Source organism: Schistocerca gregaria, chromosome 8 (assembly GCF_023897955.1).
Source record: "Schistocerca gregaria isolate iqSchGreg1 chromosome 8, iqSchGreg1.2, whole genome shotgun sequence".
Taxonomy (NCBI): domain Eukaryota; kingdom Metazoa; phylum Arthropoda; class Insecta; order Orthoptera; family Acrididae; genus Schistocerca; species Schistocerca gregaria.
In genome coordinates this window covers 162,681,140-162,704,451 of record NC_064927.1, presented here as the reverse complement: position 1 = coordinate 162,704,451, position 23,312 = coordinate 162,681,140, and the positions used below count along the sequence as shown (strand labels likewise).

Here is a 23,312-nt window from a genome sequence, read left to right as displayed (position 1 = left end):
TTTTAACTCTACTCTCTACCATGCCTACCACTTTAAACTCTAATGTACAGATGCACTTTGGTCAGTGTTGTACGATAGCAGGAAGAGTTTGTTGTAACAAAAATTTTCAGCAGTGTTGTTTGCCTTTGAAGATACACGTGTAAACTGCATAGAAAAGTGTGTAATGGATTGTGTTTCAACATCAAAATTTTAAACAGCTTGCACAAGCAACAAAATACTGTGCTGCTTCAAGGAAGTGTGGAGTCACAGAGGCCAATGTTTGGAGGTGACAAAAGAACAAAAGATGTCTGAAAAACTCAGAAAGCTTTCAGTGGCTCACAAAGCAAATGTTTAAAAAATACTGAAACAAATGTAGTGGCATTTGCACATGAGAAATTTAAAGAAATGAAATAAAGCACATGAGCTGGCACAGGAACATTCTATCCAATTTGAAGTCAGCTTTTGGCATTGTACAAGGATGAAACGACACAATAGACATGTGATACAATACTGAACATCCCTTGCTGGGCATCTTCTAGCATCATATGTGGAGAAGTTGGTTGAGTATCAGCGACCTGTTACATGACAGAGTGAGGAACACATTTACCTCTTATGGCAAAACTGCAACACCGACTATACTGCTGTTTACTTTCGACAAGCCATCCTGTATAACAGTTAAAGAGGAAGATGCCAAAAATGAGCTGATTCACAATACGGGCAATGGGAAATCACAAATCACTGTGATGCTGTGTATCCTTGCTGATGGAACAAAGATGTGACCCTGCATCATCCTCAATCTCAAAACTATGGCCAAGGAAAAGCTGTCCCCTGGTGTCATATTTCATTGCAACAGGAAAGGATTGCTGTTTCCAACCTAAGTGGATGGTGTGTTCAGGTCATCCTTCACAGAAACTGCACTCATAACACAACAGCAGATCCCAAAATTTGATTTGATTGTTTTTTCTTTTTTTTTGGGGGGGGGGGGGGGGGGGTGGCAGAGCATGATCTAATACAGCATAAATCAAGGAAGGGAGAACCCAAACAGCACAGTTCAGTCAACAGGAATGGATAATGTGTGAACAAAGAGGGAAAAAGGACTTCAGAGCAGCTGGAAAAAGAAAGAACAGTGGGAGCCGGGTGGAAACAGGGAGAGCGGATGTTCCCTAGAAACACTACACACAATGGGGCACCAGCACTGCCACCACCATTGATCTGTCCTGACACCCACACAATACTGTACCATTATCATGATACAATGGGGTCAACAACAGGGAAAGAAGACACAAGAACAGGGGAAACAAAACAGTAAATCAGACTAGGCAGAATGTAGGGAAAGGACAGGGAGAATCTGGCTGGTTTGGAGTCAAGATCAGGGCCTCCATAACCAACACCTTCGCTAATTGAGGAACTCAAATTCCAGAGGAAAATTCAAGTACTTAAACCTGAGAGGACAAACCACTTTCACAAAGAAAACCAAGGACAGACATAGCCATGCGAGGGTCACTTGGTAACACCCTAGACAAGGGAGGTGGGAGGGCATATTTAGTGTGAAGGGCCAAAAGGCAGGGGCAGTACTGCAAAATATGGATCACCATGAGGGAAGTCCCGCAACTACGAAGGGGGACGAGGGGAGGCTCACTGTGGAGTAAAAAGTCACGGGTCATCCTAGTATGGTCAGTACAAATATGACAAAGGATGATAGATTCCCACCGAGAGAGGCAGAGGGAAGAACTACATGTAGTGGGAGTCTCCCTGATTGCACAAAGTATATAAGACAAGATGGTAGCCTCCCAAGAGTTAGCCAACAATTGAGCAAAGAGAGGTTTCATGTAAAGCCACAAATCCATCCCTGGAGGGAATGCAGATAAGGGGTGGCAATTTGGGGGGGGGGGGGGGGGGAGGGAGGGTGTTGGTGGCCAGACAATCAGCAAGCTGATTACCCAGGATACCTAAATGGCCAGAAAACCGAAGGAAATCAATCTAACAAGCAGCGTCACCAAGAATGTTGCGGATGGCACAGACCATGGGGTGGCAGGAGAAACAACAAGCAATAGCACGAAGGCCACTCATCGAATCTGTGCGTAACAAAACTCAGGTGAGTGAAGACTGTTTAATAAAGCAGAGGGCAGATAGACTGCCATCAATTCTGCAGTAAACACCCACCACACATGGAAGGCAAGAGAATGTGTTCCATTTCAACAGAGGAAGGCATATCTCACATGACTGGATTCTGTAGTAAACACCCACCACACATGGCAGGCAAGAGAATGTGTTCCATTCCAACAGAGGAAGGCATATCTCACATGACTGGAGGATTTAGATCCATCAGTGTAAAAAATAATGGCATCCTGAAACTCTGCTATGAATACTGGAAAAAACAATGGAAGACCACTGGAGCAATGGAGGCTTTTGGACCCCGGAATAGATCAATCCGAATTCAGGGCCATAGAACCAACCAAGAGGGGGTGGTTGAGAGAGAATGTGTGGATGAAAAGAGAGAGGGGAGATGGATGTTGCGGCAGGTAGAACTGAGTTGGAACCCAACTGGTAAACCACCTGAAGGCGGGCAGTGGGCAGGCAGGCGATGGCCCAAAGCCAAGAAAAGAATAGGAGGGACTAGCAGAGGAAGAACAGACAGTGATGCCATAGGAACCGTCAAATCAAAAGGGGGAGGGAGGGAGGGGGGGAGAGGGAGGATACCAGCGTCGACCACAAAAGTATTGACGGGGCTAGTGCGAAAGGGTTAATGGATACAATGATGGTGAATTGGGTCCAAGAGAAGCAGTGGAAGCGGTAGCTGATCCATAAACTTGACAACCATAGTCCAGACAAGACAGAATTAATGGCCAGTATAGGCAGAATACGGCCAAACGATCCACACTTCGAGAGGTGTGGGCAAGGAAGCAAAGAATAGCGAGTTTACGAAGACAGCCAATGTCCAGACAATGGATATGGGACTTAAAGGGAGAGAACAGAAGACAGTACGAAAGAGTCAACATGGAAGCTAGCCAGATGACATCCTGGAACTGTAGTTCTGCAGAGGCCACTGAGTGGGAGCTAGCCCAAATACAGAAATCATCCATACAGAGCAGGGGTGACCAACTGTCTGACAGAGGCCACAATTTCATTAATAGCGATGATAAAAGTACACTTAATACGGAGGCCTGTGGAACGCCATTCTCCTGGGTCTGCAGAGAGCTGAGAACAGTGCCAACACAGCTGGAATAGGAACTGACGAATAAAAATCGGAAGGGGGTACTACAACTCATAAGGAGGATGTGATGCTCCCAAGCAATGTTGTACGCCATACGAAAATTGAAGAAAACTGGGACAAGATGGCGGCAGTGAGGAAAGGCCTGCCGAAATGCAGTTACCAAGTGAAAAAGATGATCAATCAAAGGCCGCCCGAAAGCTGCGCTAGTAAGGAGATAAAAGAACTCGAGATTCAAGGACCCAACTGAACTGAAGAGCCGCCATCCGTTCCAGTAACTTAAAGGAAACATTGGTCAGGTTGACAGGCTGGCAACCACCAAGGGAGCACAGATATTTGACGGGCTTAAAGACAGGAACCACAATACCGTCTCTCCATTGAGAGGGGAAAATGCCTTTGAACCAAATACAGCTAAACTTGGGGAGGAAGTACTGTCATTGTGGAGTACAGAGGTGTTGAAGCAATTGGTTATGGATGGAATCAGGGCCAGGAGAGACTGAAGAGACTGAAAGATCAATAGCAGGTAAAGTGCCATATGCGGCACTAAAATGAGTAGGGAAACCATCATTAAGAAAGCACAGATCATGGTCCACAAGAAATTGGTCAATGAAGATCCCCTGACTAGATGAAAAACCACCGCCAAGGAGGAGGAAGGGAGGGGGGGGGGGGGGGGGGGGGAGATCTGCTGAAGGAGTGCAGTTAGGCCAACAGATGTAAGTAGCCTGTCTGGAGGGAGATACAGATTGGAAACTGTGACTGAGTGAGCATCAGTAAAATGAGATTCCAGAGGAACTACGCAAGCTACCGAGTCAAAGGCAATAATGGATTGCAGCTCTGGGAGATGAAGTTAGTATGCTTTACAGTTCCACTGAATAAGTCAGAGTGGGTATCCAAATTGGATGCAAATCAGCTGGAGCCAATCACACTGCCTGGTCACCAACCACCACCAGCGAGGACAGGGCAACATCCATAAATAAGAGGTCAGATTGTTTGTGAGGGGGGAGATGGCAGCTCTGGGAGCACCAGGGGACATTGTGCTGGGACTTGTATTTTTCTTCTTCTTCTTCTTCTCCTCCTCCTCCTCCTCCTCCTCCTCCTACTCCTCCTCCTACTCCTCTTTCATAGGTTGAAAATGACAGAGCACAGAGGGAGAGCAGGCTTCTGTCAGATCCAGAACCGAAAGAGAGCAGGCGATCTTGGGTCACCCAGAATATGTGTCCTGTGGCCTGAGAGATGCGGGGGTCCCAGGAAGGAGTCCCATCACTGGCTGGTGCTGAAGAAGGAAGACACTTCTTTGGCCAGGGAGGTGGAGACGAGAGGAAGATGTGGCTGGGGTAAGGAAGAGGGAGGACAGGGAAAGTGTGTAACAGAGGCAAAAGTAGAAGTCGTGGACACAGTGTGAAGTCACTCAAATTCCTCATGAGCCTCAGTGTAAGACAAATTTTTGTATCTTCTTTTCTTACTTATAAGCCGGGCAATCTGGCAAGCATGGAGAGTCACAGTCATCATGACAATTAACATGCACAGGTGGCGGAACACAGTGACTTGCCTCATGGAGTGAGAGTCCACAGTCATCACATAGAGGATCCGCTGTATTTTGAGAAAACATGTGCCTGAAACTCAAGCACCAAAAGCAACTCATAGGTGGCGAGACGTAAGGCTTCACATCACAAAAATAACACATAACCTTTACGTTCTCTGGGAGTGTATCTCCGTCAAATGCCAGAATAAAGGCGCCAGTAATGGTATGATTTTCCTTATGACCTATTAGCACACGCCAAACAAAATGAACGCCCCGTCATTCCAGATTGGCCCGGAGTTAATCAGTTTGAAGGATGAGGTCCCTATGAAAAAGGACTCCTTGGACAATATTCAAATTTTGTTGAGGTGTAATGGACACAGGGACACACCAAGATCATCACAACCACAAAGAGCGACAGACAGAGCAGCAGAAGTGGTTTTGATCAACAGAGAACCTCGACACATCTTACTGAGACACACCATTTTGTCAAACTTGCTTTCAACATTTTCCTCAAAAAATAATGGCTCTGTGGCAGTGAATGTGTCCACGTTCATCTTCGTACATACCAGGATGCAGTGAACCTGGCCGTCTTTCCAGGGAATAGCCACCGAAGAGGAGGCCGCAGGGTCATTAGAAGCAGCATTCAATGGTATGTTACCACTTGAAGAGATGGCCACAGAAGACTTGACAGATTTTTGGAGCTTGACACATTTCATATGCAAATCATCAGCCCTGATATCACTCACTCTCATCAGGGGTTCTCCCCATGGGCGCCACCCAGCCACTCCAAGAGCCGTCTGGCACAGAGGCTGTTGTAGGATGTTCCAATACTCTGAAATGACAAGCAATCGCTCCTGTGGAGGCAACAGCTCAGGTAACAGAAGTGTGATCTCTGCATTGTCACAGGGCTTCGTCGGATGGCTACCTACTACCCCAACACATCGACTGGCTACACGTCCTGGTAACCTAGCGAGGCACAAGGGACTACGGTGGGGAAGGAAGGAGGGAGAGGAATCCATGCTGTAGACACGAGGGAGGGAGTTATTCCCCAAATAGCTCACACTACAGACAGAAAATTTAAAAGTAGAGGTCAAACCCCAAAGGGTGATCAAAAAGGAGGGCAAAAGAGAAAAGACAAGGAGAATAAAACCGAAAGTAATAGAAGACACCAAGTGGGTAGCTAGGTCGACATCAGTAAGAAAACCGAGAGAGGGGAAAGATGGGGCAGCAGGGAGGGAGCTACGATGAGAAGAGAAGGGCACAGGGAAAGAAACGCAGCTCGGGAAGGAAAAAGTGGCTGCAATAGCTCAGGGTTCCATGGATGCCATGCACGAGCTCACAAAAGAACCATAAACCCCCTTGGAGGACTGAAATTCGAGAATCCAGCATAATCTGTGGGCTACCATCGTTTCGAGCAGTTTGTGTACTACAGTGAAAAGGCTAATCGGTCGGTAGATATCAATTGACATCGGGTTTTTGCATTGTTTTGGGATCGGGAAGACGATATCTCGCCATTGCGAAGGTGAAACACCTTTTAGCCACATACAGTTGAAGAAACCTCAGTAGATAGATTATTTGAGTAAATTTCTGAGGCTTGATCATTTGGTTACAAATGAAACAGGACCTGTGGCCGAATCATGTGAAGAGTCAAGTGACTGTAAAGCAGTTTCCAATGAGTGAAACATTCATTACATAATTTGGTGTGATGGGAGGGTGAACGTTGAGAAGATAGCTTCAACCTCTCATTTGTGCACTTGAAAAGTAGCCTGGTAAGAAGAGGACACTGACAACTTCGGAGACTGGGTCACAAGGTGTTCAACTAGAATTGATGTATTTGTGCAAATACCAGCATGAAGGAAGAAACCTGAAACAGTTTTTGATCTTTGATGGCTCAGAGGGCTACGGACTTTGGTCCACATCTGAGATGAAGACGTGTAAGTTTCCAAAAAGGAGACTTAGCACACTCAGCATTTTTTCTTACTGCATTTCATTAGAAACACACACTTAAAAGTGAGGACAGTGATCTGTGAAGGATGTTGCCCAAGACATTGCAGGGCCCATGGCAGCAGACCACAGCAGAGGGTGCCTGTAGAAAGGGAAGAACAGCTCCAGTGGTGCAAGTGATCATGTTGAAGATGTCTCCCAAAACCTTTGTGATGATATATGATGGGGGACTGAGGCAGAGGGGCATATGTAACAACAGAGGCAAACAACTGCCAGTTAGTTCTTTGAAGCACCCAACATGGTAATCGGTCAGTTAGTTGGTGACAAGTGACAGGATCTTTGGAAAGTCACAAGTACCATTGTGTAAACACCACTGAGTGAGGGGGAAGAGATCATAAGGTCAATAGCCAAAAAGGTGTAATGGACCACATTGAATTGGGAAGGAGTACTGTTACTGAGGGGACACAGATCAAGAATGGAAAGAAACTGGTCAATCACAAAGCCGCTACCAAATAAAGTGGTGCCTCCCCACAGGGACTGGTGCACACTGAAATCCCCATGGTAATTAGGTGTCCTTGCTAGAGGTAAAGGAAGTTTACAAATGGTGATTGCCACATTTGTTTGCATTCACACTGCTTTGTTTCCAAAGTAGTATGAAGGGGAATTCACTCATTAACAACATTTTTGTAAACCAGATGCTCTCTCTACACCCGTGAAGTTCCAACAAAATGCACGGTATCCTCAAATATTTGGGAAATGGTTATCAGTGAAGTGTATTTCTTGAAGAGCAACATGGATCACAGAACAAAATAAAAGTGTTTAGTAGTTGTAGTTATATCAAGTGACAGTAATATCCATTGCAGTTCCACTTGATCATTACGTTAAGGATGTCCCAGTTAGGTTTGAAGAAGCCAGGATGACTAGTCACACTCCAGGCTCACTGTCTGTTATTGGTTGTGGTGGTGATGTTTGGTTTGTGGGGCGCTCAACTGCGCGGTCATCACGCCCGTACGAAGTCCCAATTATTACACAGTCCATTTTCTTTTCACAATTCAGTCTAGTCACTCTCACAAATGATGAGGACAACACAAACACCCAGTCCCCGGGCAAAGAAAATCCCCAACCAGGCTGGGAATCAAACCCGGGACCCCGTGATCCAGAGGCCGCAACAATAGACCCTAGATCACGAGCTGCACACTTGTGTTATTAGTGGGGGGCGAAACATCAATGTACAATGGTTTGGAGTCCAACAGCAAGATAGTCTCTAGCGTCTTCGAGATCGCCCGTGTAAACTTCTTTTGAGATTTCTCCTCCTCCTCCTCCTGCTCCTCCTCTTTCACTACTTTAAGCTGTTGTTTCTCTAGCCAGGTACAGTGCGTAGTTACCGAAGATAGTGCAGCAGGAGTTACGAGAACAAAGGGTGTATCAGCCCCATGCTCAAGTTTATTTTTGTGACTACAAAATGTTGATGCTGAAGGAGTAAATACAACAGGTACTCATGATGACCTTTGAATGTAACTGGACATCAACGATCATTTTTTTCTGAGCTTCATTACATGAGAGGCAATTTGTGACCTTCAATTCCTGGATTTTGTGTTCATTGAGTAGGTTTCAATGGACGCACAGAAATCTCTGCTGAAAGTATAAACCAGCTTAATACATTTATAATTCTGATAAAAATTAAAATGAAGCAGTAAGAATATTATACACTTAAAATACCTACAAAATTAAAGTAACAAATTAACAAAATGAGATTTTAAATCAAGTAAATAAAAATCCGTTTATGATATGACAGCAGCTCTTTGCTGTTATTACTTAACTTTTTTGCCAAAGCAGCAGCGAATGAAATAGAAAAAAAGATTCCAAATACAATCAAGAGATAAAAGTCAATAGATATCAAAGGCTAAAATTCGTAGACAAAACAGTCCTTGTGGTCTAAAAGAAGGCAGACCTTTAGGAACTGTTGAATGAAGCACCTTAATGCAGAATTTAGATTAAGGGTAAGAAAAAGTCTAGGAATCAGACCAATAAAAACAGCAAATAATTAAGTGTCTGTTGTGGAAGATGCAGCAGAAAGAATTTTATAATATCCACTATCTGGTGAGTGGAAGAATATAATCCAAGACAAGAAGAATTTATAAGCAAATTAATCCAGACATAGAAAGCTTTCCTTAACTTAATACTAATAATTTAGTATTATCAAACAAAAATTTTATTTTTGGTCTATTATTATAAAATGTTGATATCTTTAATTTCTAATCATTGCAACCATAGATCCTACATTTTTGCCTATTGTATAGTACTTTACTCGTTTCTGTATTTGTTTGTCATGAGCACAGTACTGTTCAGAAGTGAAATGTGGAATGAGAGAAAACATGAAAAGAAAAAAAATGGAATGATTTCATCGCAATGTTAAAAAACGAAGAAGAAAACTAAGCAAACTCATGATCAACAAAATGCCGGTGGTGGTTTAAGAATCTTGTCAATGTCATATAATGAAGAATACTATGCTGTAAGATTATAATTTACTCCATTGGTATCTCAAGCTTTCTTGCACTTCATATACACGCAATTTTGTTATTTAGTGGTTTTCTATTTGATCTTATACGTATGCTGCTTGACTGTCAAAAATATGTACATCAGAGAGTTTTTATTGAGGTAGGATAACAACATCTGAAAGAGCTGCTAAAAGCTGATGCTGCTGTGTTTTTGTTTCCATGTATGAGACCTAAGCAAGCAGACAATGGTGCAATCTAGCAGTGCTGCAAGAAACCAGCCAATACATTTTTCAGACACCAGGTGTCAGACAGGGAACATCAACAGAACACACCCCCACCATTCCAACAACATAAAATGCCAGAGAAGATCCCTCATCATTGGTGATGGCAAATGAATTAACCTTTGAAAAAGATTATTTGTGGAAAAGTAGTTTATACTACTGGACATGATGCAACCAGCTGTTTCTTTTTTGTAAGCTTTCTTGTGGGTTAAGATGTACACGTAAAAAGATGATTTGTAACAACTGTAATTATTTATTTAACCGACTGGGCTTGACAAATAATTTTGGTGGAATATTGTAAAAGTAACTCGTGGAAACTGATAGAAAACCTTTATTGTAATGAGGCATTTCATTATAGTTTACGTGTTGGCAAATTAAAAAATATTTTTATTTGTACACACGGTAAAATTTTTTTGAGGTTATTAACACTATTGTAATTAGATATCTGCACACACATTAATGTGACTAGAAGTGAAGATTATACACATAGGCTTCTTCTTGACATACTGAAAGAGGGGAAACAATTTAACATTTTTTTTCCATCAGAAATTTTTTGTAACCAACATAATACATTGTATCAAAGCAAAAGATAATCTGAGGGTTGTATTTAATCTTTTTAACTTATGGTCTACCAACATCCACTATGACACAGATAGGAGTATTGGTGTGTACTACGTACATTAGATGTTTGTTTGTGATTAATCACTGTATGGTTATTTTATTTGGAGGTATTTTCAAATAACACCATCACAATATGTTAGCACAGTATTAAGTTAGATGCCACAGCAATGAATTACTCTAAGATGCACACCCTTTGAGCCTCAGTATATAAATACATTATACTAAGTGTACGGTAAGGGCTTTTATTAAATAATCTCACAAAGTTAACAGCAGAAGAATAGAGAAGAGAAAAGGCCATTGTCTTACTGAAGGTACCCTTCCATTATTTGCCTGAAGTGATATAAGAAATATTAATTCTTGCTGGGATGATCCGATGGGGATTTCAATCACACCACTACTGACAAGATGGGGTTCCCAGGAGCAGGAGTGACAGTCTGAAACAACATTTGTTAGTCATCATCATCATCATCATCATCATCATCATCATCATCTTGAATAGTTTCCAGTGACAGACTGGGTCTGTTTGGATCATAAGCCTTGCGATATAGTCCAGTTTGCGAACCACCTTTTAGTGTTTGCAGTGGTTCAGGGAGGCTTGATCAGGGCTGTCAGGTGTGACAGCTGTGGATGGTCTCCCTGATCACTGCAAATCGTGGAGCTCTGCCAAAGTGCTTTCTGATGACCTCACCCTCCAAGCCCAGCGACTAACTGTACTTCAGTTGACAGCAGATGATCCAATGACTTTTCACACTTATTACTTGTGTCTGCAATTATAGTCTGAACATTATTATGAAAAGTATACACATTTGTAGAAGGGTAGATACACAGAGGGTGAGCTGGGCAGAAACTTTTAGAGAAGATCCTTGTCCAGAAAGCTAGTTTCTTCCCCCCCCCCCTTAAAGACAACTGCACCTACCTCTCAGTGCCCTGGGGGGGGGGGGGGGGGGGGGAAAGGCCTCTGAATTATACTTCTGAACACTTCTTGCTCCCCTTCCCAATATTTCACTATCCTCTCAACCTGTATAATATCCTTAGTCATTACTATGTCACTCCTGCTCCCAACCATGCCTGTCTGCCATATTCCTGCTTGATCCAGGTGTAATATGTCTAATACATATGTCCAGCACCTACTCCCAACATGTCACTCACATTTCATAACTAATCACACAGTCTGTTCACAAGGAGGAGGACAAATGCTGAGAGGGTGGGGGGAGCACAGGAAGCAAGCTCCACCAATCGACTCCCTGTACATGGTATATAGAGGTGTGAGGAGCAGTGAGGGGGAAACAAGCTGCACTTAACATCATCCAGTCAGTGCTGGTACTACACTTTTGAGCACCCATCAGTATGCTTGCAACAGCATATGTACGTTGCACAACACTGTGCATGAAAATGGGATTTTTTTGGTGGTCAAACTTCAGGTTTTATTAGGGACAAGATGGTAGAGTCAAGTGTTTTGGACAGCCCTTGGGTTATGTACCATTTATATACCTAACCGAAGGATCACCTTATTTCAGGAACCTACAGTACAGTGTCTAAGTATGAATATTATACAATTCCTCTGTTTAGGCAAATGGAAAAAATAAGTTCTTTTTGCATCTGATGTGGTCGAAGACTCCAGGATGGCTATGCACAGCAAATAGCTCAAATTTTTATGTTATATTCCTAAGATCCAAATCTTTAACAACCTTTTTATTCATATCATTATCTTTTTCTGATATACAAGGTTCAAAGTTATCCTACTTTTACCCATAAAACACATACATAGAATCTGATTTTTGGTGAAAACGTTGTTTATGAAGGGATGCAGCATGGAAAATATGCTGTGAAGTGTGTGTGTTGTCACCTGAGAAGCCCATGTTGTTGTACCAAAGTACATGCAAAATTTTCTTGCACCAAAAATCTTGTCTGAAGTGTAAAATTAATTTAACATAATTTCAATTTCACAAAAGTAAACTATCTAAATTTTACTGACCAATACATTTCTATTCATATGAGTTACACACCCTGCTGCAGTAGGGAAAAGAAGGGAACCTGCAAAAAAATCGTCCTATCAGAGCACAAAAAGTATGAATATATTTCTGTTTATTTAAAAGATTCTAACTGAAAAGGAGGGTAATAGTTGCCTCATTCTATCTTGCTCGGCACCTTCAAAAATTTTGGCATGCGAACGTATTCACAGGTTTTTATGCTGAGACAGAAGAAGATAGTAGCAGCAGGGAAGAGACAGGAAAGTAATAAATAGTGGAAGATAGGTAGACAGTGGATGTGTTATAGATAAAGCGAAGAGAACAATGGCAGTGAGAGAAAGAGAGGCATACAGTGGCAGTGGAACATAGCTGACAGTGACAGAACAGTGCTAGGAAAAGAGTGAAGGAGATAGTGCTGGGGAGGGCAGTGGGGGTGGAAGAGAAAGAGAAAATGGAAGTAGGTGAGAGCCAGTGATAATGAGGGACTGGGTATATGACAATGAGGAAGAGAGAGAGAGAAAGAGCGAAAGTGAGAGGAGACTGTAGTAGTACAACAGAACAAATAGTACTGTGGCTCTGCCACACGAGATAACGACAGAGACACACAAAGAGATAATGACAATGAGTTGAGCTAAATGAGTGAGTGAGAAAGGGCAACTGGGAGTGGATGGGTATGAGCAACTTAAAAGCAATGGACTAGTGTGTGAGTTACAGTCAGGGTATCTTGTAGGAGTTTGGGGTGAGTTGCATACTACAAGAAAGTGTGAGTATGTTTGGACGCCAAACTTTTTGGGAAAAATTTTGAAGTTGCTATGGAAGGAAGAGTCTTTTAAATAAACAAGAACCTTTTTCCCCTTTTTGTGTTCCGATAGGAGCAGTTTCCTGCTGATCAATATAATTTGTGCTCCAATCAGTGTTGACAGAGCCATCAACTGGCTACCGTACCAGCTGTCAATTGCTGTGTGTTGTGCATCTATGAAAGAAAAACTGAGATTGGAGCAAAAACTAAGAAAGGAGCATAGAAATACCGATAGCTTAGAGGAGCCATGAAATAGAATTTCATATTTTCATGTTGAATAATGATGCTTGTTACTACCAATTCTGTATCAGTGCTTATGAGACTGTCATTCCTATAGTGATGTAAAAAAATTGACATGTGACACGGCTTGTAACCACATTCAGCTCGCCAAATGAACGAACTTATCCACTATGCTGTAGAGGAGTTTTGACAATCGTCATCGTTATTGTGGCTTTGGTCATGCAGTGAATCACAGGAAATTATTTTCTGTTGATTTCCCATAAACAAGGGCCCAACAGAGTAAATGATACCATACTTACTTTCCAAAAGCAAACTTGTAGAGGAAACAACAGAAGGAATTTTACAATCAATGATGGTGCTTTTACAAAAACACACAAACAAAATTGCCACTTTAAAGTAATTCAGACAAAGGGAAAAATCTGAATTAAAATTTCTGGCAAAAAGAGGCAAATTTCTGGTGGTTTCCCAGGATTGTCTTTCCAAAATTTCTGATTTTTTGTCATAGTGCTCAAACTTTCTTCTACGAACGTCTTTGTTCATCTCATCAACTGAGAGATGGATCGACAACTCTTCTGTTTTCCCATTCATAACACTCAGTGACCCTATTAGTTATTGTTCTTGCTCCATTCTGTAAGGTACTTAAATTTGCACTTCCCCTGAGGAGTGGAAAGTGTATTTGGTGCTGCCCGTCACGAGCCAGGAACCACTTTGTCACTCATCACTAGAGGTATTAACTTGCAGTACAATACAACACTGCACAACAATTACTTTGCAAAGGCTACACAAGATTTCCTATTAAGATCAGAGATGGGCAGCTGTCAGACACAAAACACAAGCAAGCTAAAGTCGACCAACTTCTGCTGAATTCTGCTGACTGAGAATTAGGGAGCCCATGTTTCTCTCATTGTGAGCACATTGTAGGGAGGGTCACCTGTGAGGTTGGACTGGATTGGACTGATGGAATTAAAGTGAACAAACTGTGAGATCATTGGTCCCTCCATCCCATATTTGTCAAGCTGCAAATAACAGGTACACCATCTACAAACTTTACTGCCATCACTAGTCTGTTCAAGAGCCAACCGAATCACCCAGTTGCAAGGTGTGTTGTCCAGCATAATGAAGTCAACACCAACATCTGATTTACAAAACCACCTCCTCACCAAAAAGCTGTTCTGAACTGTACAGAATGACACATTCCATATAGGCCCCATTCCCACCACCCTGTCAGAGAGACATCTCAAATAGTCTCTGTGCTCCATGTGTGTCTCTCTTCTTCTGTTTCCAACCCACTGAACAATGCCACCACCATGCTAGCCACAGTCATTCTTTTACTTTTATATTTTCTTCTAGCTCAGTACCTTCCTATCTTTACCTCTTTGTCTCACTCTAGACCATTCACCTTCCTCTTGTACTACTTTCTTAAAGTTCTCATACCCTCTCCCCATCTCCTTATGTATGCCCACGCTGCTCCAATGCACGCAATCATGTGTTAATACATTCATTATCATCTCTCTTTCTACTTTCCAGTTATTGTGTCAGGATAGCGAGCTGTCTCCTCTATTCTGTAAGCAGAAATCTATTTTCATACAGATTTTCACCCAAGATTAAGTTGCTTATTACTTTTATTCTAGTGATGGTGTTGGTTAATTTATAACAAAATAGTACCACCAGCACTCCATACATGACCCGACAGTAAGATCTGTATACGGAGAGGTTCGAGTTGACATTTTTTAAACTAATTATTGGAGGCTTTGAAGGAAAGCTGCTATCCAAATGTGGGAGTGAACAAAGAAATCTATTTGAATCTCACTTTGAATTGATAGCGACCTCCCAAAATCACAGCCTCTTCTAGGTGTGAAGACACAGTGGTAAATAAACAATGAATTCCTCCATTTAGAGACATGATACACAGTGAACAAAGAAAGAATAAAAGTTCGGATACGTGATGGTCACATTATTATATTCAAAAATGCCAACAGTTCATTGTCACATTACTGAAAGGTAGTAAATGGAAAACACAAGATTATGACCAAGTATTATTCTATGATAAACAACTTACCAGTACGACAATGTAAGCCTCCGGTTGTTTCTCCTGTATTACATTCACAATTTCCATTATTCCTTCAACAATTTCTTCTGGAGTAAATCCCAAATTATTTGTTCCAACATGTAAAACAACAACCTGCACCAATCACAAAACAGTCAATGTTATGTTAGTTACCCATAACAACTCTCTACATGGATATATAACATGTTAGCATTGATGCTCCTGAAAATTCTACAAGACGTTGAAACTTAATTTCTCCGAGATTTTTAGGCACTATTACATACAATTACAAAACTGAATACAGCACTATTAACATATGCCTTACTTCTTTTAATGAATCAAACTGAATACAAGCCTGAAGATGGAAGGACACTTTATCCTGAATTCATGCTATGACGGTTAGGTGATAAAATTTCAGGCAGGAAGCGAAAAAACGTATATTTTCCACATTTAGTCTTGAATACACTGATCAAAAGTATCCAGACACATTAATTTGACCACCTGCCACAAGTGTAAACAACTTTTTGCAGAGTGGACCACTGACAGACATGCAGCAAGAGAGTAAATGATGTTCTGGAAAGTATCAACAGAGATGTGGAGCCATGTCAACTCAAGAGCCATGGCCAGCTGAATTTCTCAGTTGAGTTTGGCACGAACAGCCTAATTGATGTGGTCCCTCAGATTCTCGATTGGGTTAAAATCCAGAGAGTTTAGTGACCAGGGTATTATGCCAAACTAATCCTGGTGCTCTTTGAATGATGCACATACACCAAACACATTGCACTGTCCTGTACATAGACGCCATCGTCCCGAGGATAACAACTGGGCATATGGGTGGACATGGTCTCCAAAGATAGATGCATACTTGTATTGATCCACTTTACCTTCCAGAATAACTAGATCACCTATGGAAGCCCACAAAAATATTACCCGATCACAATGCACCCTTTCTGGTCTGGTGCAATGATTGTTGCTGGGTGTTTGCTTTCAAACGTTTCACATCATACACGCCAATGGTCAGTTATCCCCTGGAGCAAACATGATTCTTGTGAAAAGGCTACCTGTCATCACCCACTGGACATAAAGTTGTGGCACTGGCTTGCATACTCTACTCTTTGTTGCAGATGAACAGTAGTCAGCATGGATGATGAACCACGTGCTTGCTGCAGAGGACCATACACAACAATGTTCGCTGAACGGTCATTGAGCAGACACTGTTCGTAGTCTCTTGGTTCATCTGGGCAATCAGTTGCTCAACAGTTGTGTCTATTCAGCTGTCTACACCTCCCAGTCATCGTTCTCTCCTGACATCTGTTGCCCATGCTACTCTAGTTCTCTAGGTGCCCATTTTGGACTGCACCATTTTGCTATGCACGGTATATTTTAACCACAACAGCATGTGACCAATTTCCAAACTTAACTGTTTCAGAAATGCTTCCCAATGATGACATCCTTTGGAACATCTGTCAAGTCTCAATGCTTCCACACTATGACAATGACTGCACTGTTTTCCACGTCCTCCTGAAACAGTTTATGCACCTTACACCATTAGTGCTGCCAGCCATCGCTGAGTGGTTATTGCATTTTGATAATGAACATAGTCAGTGATCACATTAATGTCACTGGACCATATATATTGCTGGACATTAATATGAGCTGTGAGATTTCTCAGGTTTTCTTGGCATGATTTATTAATTGTCTGTTTCCAGGTGAACTGCCGAGTTGCTGTTTCCATTTTAGGCACAATATTTCGATGACCGACCCAGCCAGTTTTTTCAGGTGCTGCATGTTTTGCTGGGTACTCAAACCAAATGGTTAGTGTCCAGTCAGCGAGAACACACAACATTATACTTGCAGCACCTGAACAAGACAGCTCTGTCAGTCATTGAAATATTGTGATTAAAATTTAAACAACTTGGCAGAATGTAAGTAAGCACAATATCAACATGGGGCATTTCCACCGTTCGCCTTTATGATGGGTTCAACTCTGCTGGGGACACTTTCAACGAGGTGTGTCAATGAGTGTACAGGAATACCAACAAACTCTTTCTCGGGAGCTGAATCCAGAGAAGATAGTGACGTGTACCACTCCAGTTCAGGAATTTCGTTGTCCACAAACCATTGCTTCACAGATGCCACATTATGACAACGTGCACTGTCATGTTGATACAGTCAGTCATCATTCTCAAACTGTTCCTCTACTGTACGCAATGAACAAAGCACTAAAATATGTTCATAATTTTTCATATTTAGAATTTTCTTAAGTGCAATAATGGGCCCACACCCTAGAAACATAAGGTATCCTTAACACCACCTCCTCCCTATTTCACTGTTTGCACTACACGTGATGGCACGCAATATTCTCAAGGCCTTTGCCAAATCCAAACCCTTCCACTGAATTTCCACAAGGTATAATGTGATTCATCACCCCAAATCATTCACTTCCAGTCATCTACTGACCTGTGGTGTTGCTTTTCACGCCACTTCAAGTGTAGCTCAGCACTGACTAAGGAAATGTGTGGCTTATTAAGTGCTGCTTGACCACTGTACTCCATTCTTTTTCACTCACTATGCACAGGCACTGTGCTACCTAAGACTACAGGTAGCACTTTGGCACTCATGTGTAATTACTTCTGTTGTTTTCATCCAATTTGCAGCAACCACCCTTCCCAATGCTCGACAGTCAACAACCATCAGCACCTATAGTCTGCTTAGTCTTGGTTCAGCCGTTAGGTTTGGTTTAGTTTTGTTTAGGGTGCAAAAAACAACTGGGGCCATACGTGCCCAAGTCAAAAAGCATACAACACAAAGACAGAGAGGAGTTAAAAATGACTATACATCAGTCCCGATTGACATAAGAGAAGAAAGCTAAAAACAAGTTCTTGGAGAAAGGGCTAAAAGACACCATACAGAAACAGAGATCTAAAACTAAAAATTAAATGGCCTTTGCCATATTGCTTTGGCAGATTAAAAGTAAAATGCGGTCGACAGCCCGTGTGTCATTTGCTAAAACAGCCGATAACTCAAGACGGCAAACCCAAGCAGGAACGTAAAAGGTTAAAAAAATGGACATTCCGTCAAGAAGTGGTTGACTGTTAAAAATTGGGCGCAATGTGTACAAAGTGGTGGGACAGAGCCACTTAGCAAATAACGATGGCTAAAAGGGCAGTGACCAATATGCAGCCTAGTTAAAATGACCTACTCCCAGCAGGAAGGCAGAGAGGGCTTCCTCCAAGCCACAGGGTGAGGCTCAATAAGCCAGAGCTTATTCCCCTGAAGGGAGGACCATTGGTGATGCCAAAGAGACACCACCTCCTGCCAGGTGGCAACACAGAGATCATTAGAGGGAATATCGAAACTAGCGGGCTGAGGTATGAGGACTGCAGCCTCATTTCCTGGCAGACCAACATGACCAGGGACTCACAGAAATATCACACTGGCTCCACCAAGAGTGAGCAAGTGACAGTTTTCCTGGACCCACTGCACTAATGCCGTGTCCTACGTGAGCGACAGAAGCGAGCAACAGTGCACAATAGCTTCAGATGACAAAACACAACTGCAGGTGTAGTTATGGAAGTGTCCTATGTGATAGACATCTGTGTTGCTGCCTGTCTCCTGCTGCAACTGGTAACGTTTGAATTCAAACATGTTTGAATATTGTTGCTGCAACATGCGCGACAGAGCGCGACAGAGAGCGACAGCCACATGTCTTTTTGGCAAAGCAGTGAAGTGGACGAGATGGCAGCTATGAATTACTTAACATCCAATTTTAAGAAAACTACCCAGTGAAAAAAATTGGGTCTTCTGCATCTTATAGCTTGATATCTTTAAACGATAAAGGTCGGAATTTATTTTCATTACTCATCATAGTTAGTGCGCTGCACAAAATTGAGTACATGGCTGCACGAAATGTTTAAAAATTTGCAGAGGTAAAATCACACTGTGTAGACTTTCCATATAGTTCATTTAAGGCCATACATTGTTACGTATAAAACGTAACCAATATGTCTAAATTGCATTTAAAGCTGAGATCAGTACGATATTTCTTTTCATTCTTGAGATATTGGTCGTTATATCCGCGGACGGGTCGTTTTCGGCGCCTCTGAACCTTTCCTGTGCTTCAAGGAATCAAGTGGTCGAAAAAATCATTGTATCTCAAACAGTTCAAGATATCGAAACGACACATTTTGGAAATGACAGCACACACAAATGACTATTTGATCATATGATTAACACGCAATACATTTTTGTAAATGTGTGTGCAGAGCCAAAACAAGACTCCCTACAACTTAAACCATGAGGTTTTGTCCAAATTTTCATAGCTAAACAAAGGGAGAGAAACAGGTAAACGGAGTATCAAAGTGACTAGCATGAGGTCTAGTTAGGCATGAAAATATTTAACTGCTTGAAAGGAATCAACGAAAACTTAATCAATAAGCTGAGGAAAAATTGAAATATTTCACGAATAGCTGCTGCCAAACTATGTAAATGAAGTGTCAAAAATTTCATCTGTTCAAGACCTAGCTATTTTGATCATAAAAAGATACATTGGTGCGGTATTTGAATGTCAAAAAGGCTTCATTCGAATCAAGTACATTAGGAAGGCAAATGAGGAGTCAGTCAGATCATGCTTTTTGAATAAAACTTGAAACTAAAAGATGAAAGAAATCAGTCAAATATTTTTTGAAATTATTTGTGTAAATAAATGTTTAGATCAGAGAAACGTTGTACATGCTTTTGAATGATGCTCAAAATCATGAACAGAAAATGAGGTGCACCAAATGTTTCCTTAATATTTTTTATTTCATACTTATAGACAAATCATTGCACAAAACGTTTGACTTTCTTTTCAAAAGTTCTGTAAGCTTCACTTTCACAGACTATTTAGAGTAATTGACACGCTTGTCCTTAGCAATGACTGCCGATGGATTATGTTCACAACATCAAATATCTGTAAAATTTCATGGTTCACTGTAATTTATTAGGAATTAAATGTGTGTGATATAGTGGGATAGGTGTGAAGATCAAGGTCTTTGGAAAGACCTCAAAAATATACTTAGCTACGCAATATAAACAGTATACATAAAACCTAGTATACAGAATTGTAACTGAGTCAGTAAAAATATAATAACGATTTGGAATCGAACAGAGGACCGTTTCCTATCACGTAATCAGGAACTGTAAACATTACCCCTACACCACAGCTACCTGTTATGTTATGATATCAATCTGTGTCCTTATATTTGTAGTCAGCATAGTCACTCATGTATTAGTCATTTCTCCGCATATATTGGTTGTTAATAGTTCTTGATAATGCAAAAAAAGAATGTATTTAATTTATTTATGAGACAGAAACATGGACCTTTCCGTTGGTGGGGCGGCCTGCATGCCTCAGCGATACAGATAGCCGTACTGTAGGTGCAACCACAACGGAGGGGTATCTGTTGAGAGGCCAGACAAGTGTGTGGTTCCTGAAGAGGGGCAACAGCATTTTCAGTAGTTGCACGGGCAACAGTCTGGATGGTTGACTAATCTGGCCTTTTAACACTAGCCAAAACAGCCTTGCTGTGCTGGTATTGCGAACGGCTGAAAGCAAGGGGAAACTACAGCCGTAATTTTTCCCGAGGGCATGCAGCTTTACTGTATGATTAAATGATGATAGCGTCCTCTTGGGTAAAATATTCCAGAGGTAAAATAGTCCCCCATTCAGATCTCTGGGCGGGGACTACTCAAGAGGACATCGTTATCAGGAGAAAGAAAACTGGCGTTCAGTGGATCAGAGTGTGGAATGTCAGATCCCTTAATCGGGCAGGTAGGTTAGAAAATTTAAAAAGGGAAATGGATAGGTTACAGTTAGATATAGTGGGAATTAGTGAAGTTCGGTGGCAGGAGGAACAAGACTTCTGGTCAGGTGACTACAGGGTTATAAATACAAAATCAAATACGAGTAATGCAGGAGTCGGTTTAATAATGACTAAAAAAATAGGAATGCGCGTAAGCTACTACAAACAGCATAGTGAACACATTATTGTGGCCAAGATAGACATGAAGCCCACACCTACTACAGTAGTACAAGTCTATATGCCAACTAGCTCTGCAGATGACGAAGAAAGTGAAGGGAGACGAAAATTTAATAGTCATGGGTGACTGGAATTCGGTATTAGGAAAAGGGGGAGAAGGAAATATAGTAGGTGAATATGGATTGGGGTTAAGAAATGAAAGAGAAAGCCGCGTGATAGAATTTTGCACTAAGCACAACTTAACCATAGCTAATACTTGGTTCAAGAATCATAAAAGAAGGTTCTATACATGGAAGAAGCCTGGAGATACTGACAGGTTTCAGATAGATTACATAATGGTAAGACAGAGATTTAGGAACCAGGTTTTAAATTGTAAGACATTTCCAGGGGCAGATGTGGACTCTGACCACAATCTATTGGTTATGAACTGTAGATTAAAACTGAAGAAACTGCAAAAAGGTGGGAATTTAAGGAGATCGGACCTGGATAAACAGACTAAACCAGAGGCTGTACAGAGTTTCAGGGAGAGTATAAGGGAACAATTGACAGGAATGGGGGAAAGAAATACAGTAGAAGAAGAATGGGTAGCTTTGAGGGATGAAGTAGTGAAGGCAGCACAGGATCAAGTAGGTAAAAAGACGAGGGCTAGTAGAAATCCTTGGGTAACAGAGGAAATATTGAATTTAATTGATGAAAGGAGAAAATATAAAAATGCAGTAAATGAAGCAGGCAAAAAGGAACACAAACGTCTCAAAAATGAGATCGACAGGAAGTGCAAAATGGGTAAGCAGCTATGGCTAGAGGACAAATGTAAGGATGTAGAGGCTTATCTCACTAGGGATAAGGTAGATACTGCCTACAGGAATATTAAAGAGACCTTTGGAGATAAGAGAACCTCTGGTATGAACATCAAGGGCTCAGATGGAAACCCAGTTCTAAGCAAAGAAGGGAAAGCAGAAAGGTGGAGGGAGTATATAGAGGGCCTACACAAGGGCAATGTACTTAAGGACAATATTATGGAAATGGAAGAGGATGTAGATGAAGATGAAATTGCAGATATGATTCTGTGTGAAGAGTTGACAGAGCGCTGAAAGACCTGAGTCGAGACAAGGCCCCCCGAGTAGACAACATTCCGTTTGAACTACTGACGGCCTTGGGAGAGACAGTCCTTACAAAACTCTACCATATGGTGAGCAAGATGTATGAGACAGGTGAAATACCCTCAGACTTCAAGAAGAATATAATAATTCTGATCCCAAAGAAAGCAGATGTTGACAGACGTGAAAATTACCGAACTGTCAGTTTAATAAGTCACGGATGCAAAATACTAACACAAATTCCTTACAGATGAATGGAAAAACTGATAGTAGCCAACCTCAGGCAAGATCAGTTTGGATTCCATAGAAATGTTGGAACAGGTGAGACAATACTGACCCTACGACTTATCTTAGAGAATAGATTAAGGAAAGGCAAACCTACGTATCTAGTATTTGTAGACTTAGAGAAAGCTTTTGACAATGTTGACTGGAATACTCCCTTTCAAATTCTGAAGGTGGCAGGGGTAAAATAAAGGGAGTGAAAGGCTATTTACAATTTGTACAGAAACCAGATGGCAGTCATAAGAGTCGAGGGACACGAAAGGGAAGCAGTGGTTGGGAAGGGAGTGAGACAGGGTTGTAGCCTACCCCTGCTGTTAATCAATCTGTATATTGAGCCAGCAGTGAAGGAAACAAAAGGAAAATTCGGAATAGGTATTAAAATCCATAGAGAAGAAATAAAAACTCTGAGGTTCACCAATGACATTGTAATTCTGTCAGAGACAGCAAAGGACTTGGAAGAGCAATTGAACGGAATGGACAGTGTCATGAAAGGAGGGTATAAGATGAAAATCAACTTAAGCTAAATGAGGATAATGGAATGTAGTTGAATTAAGTCGGGTGATGCTGAAGGAATTAGATTAGGAAATGAGACACTTAAAGTAGTAAAGGAGTTTTCATATTTGGGGAGCAAAATAACTGATTATGGTCGAAGTAGAGAGGATATAAAATGTAGACTGGCAATGGCAAGGAAAGCGTTTCTGAAGAAGAGGAATTTGTTAACACCGAGTATTGATTTAAGTGTCAGGAAGTAGTTTCTGAAAGTATTTGTATGGAGCGTAGCCATGTGTGGAAGTGAAACAC

General features: G+C 41.6%; 1 protein-coding gene across 1 annotated transcript in view; it reads right to left on the bottom strand.

The window, feature by feature from the left end:
- LOC126285451 (platelet-activating factor acetylhydrolase IB subunit alpha1) overlaps window positions 1-23,312 on the bottom strand; it is a 55,020-nt gene that overhangs the window by 14,546 nt on the left and 17,162 nt on the right. The window contains exon 3 of the mRNA XM_049984837.1: window positions 15,125-15,247. Coding sequence (XP_049840794.1) covers window positions 15,125-15,247 — 123 coding nt within the window. The remainder of the gene's footprint in view (window positions 1-15,124; window positions 15,248-23,312) is intronic.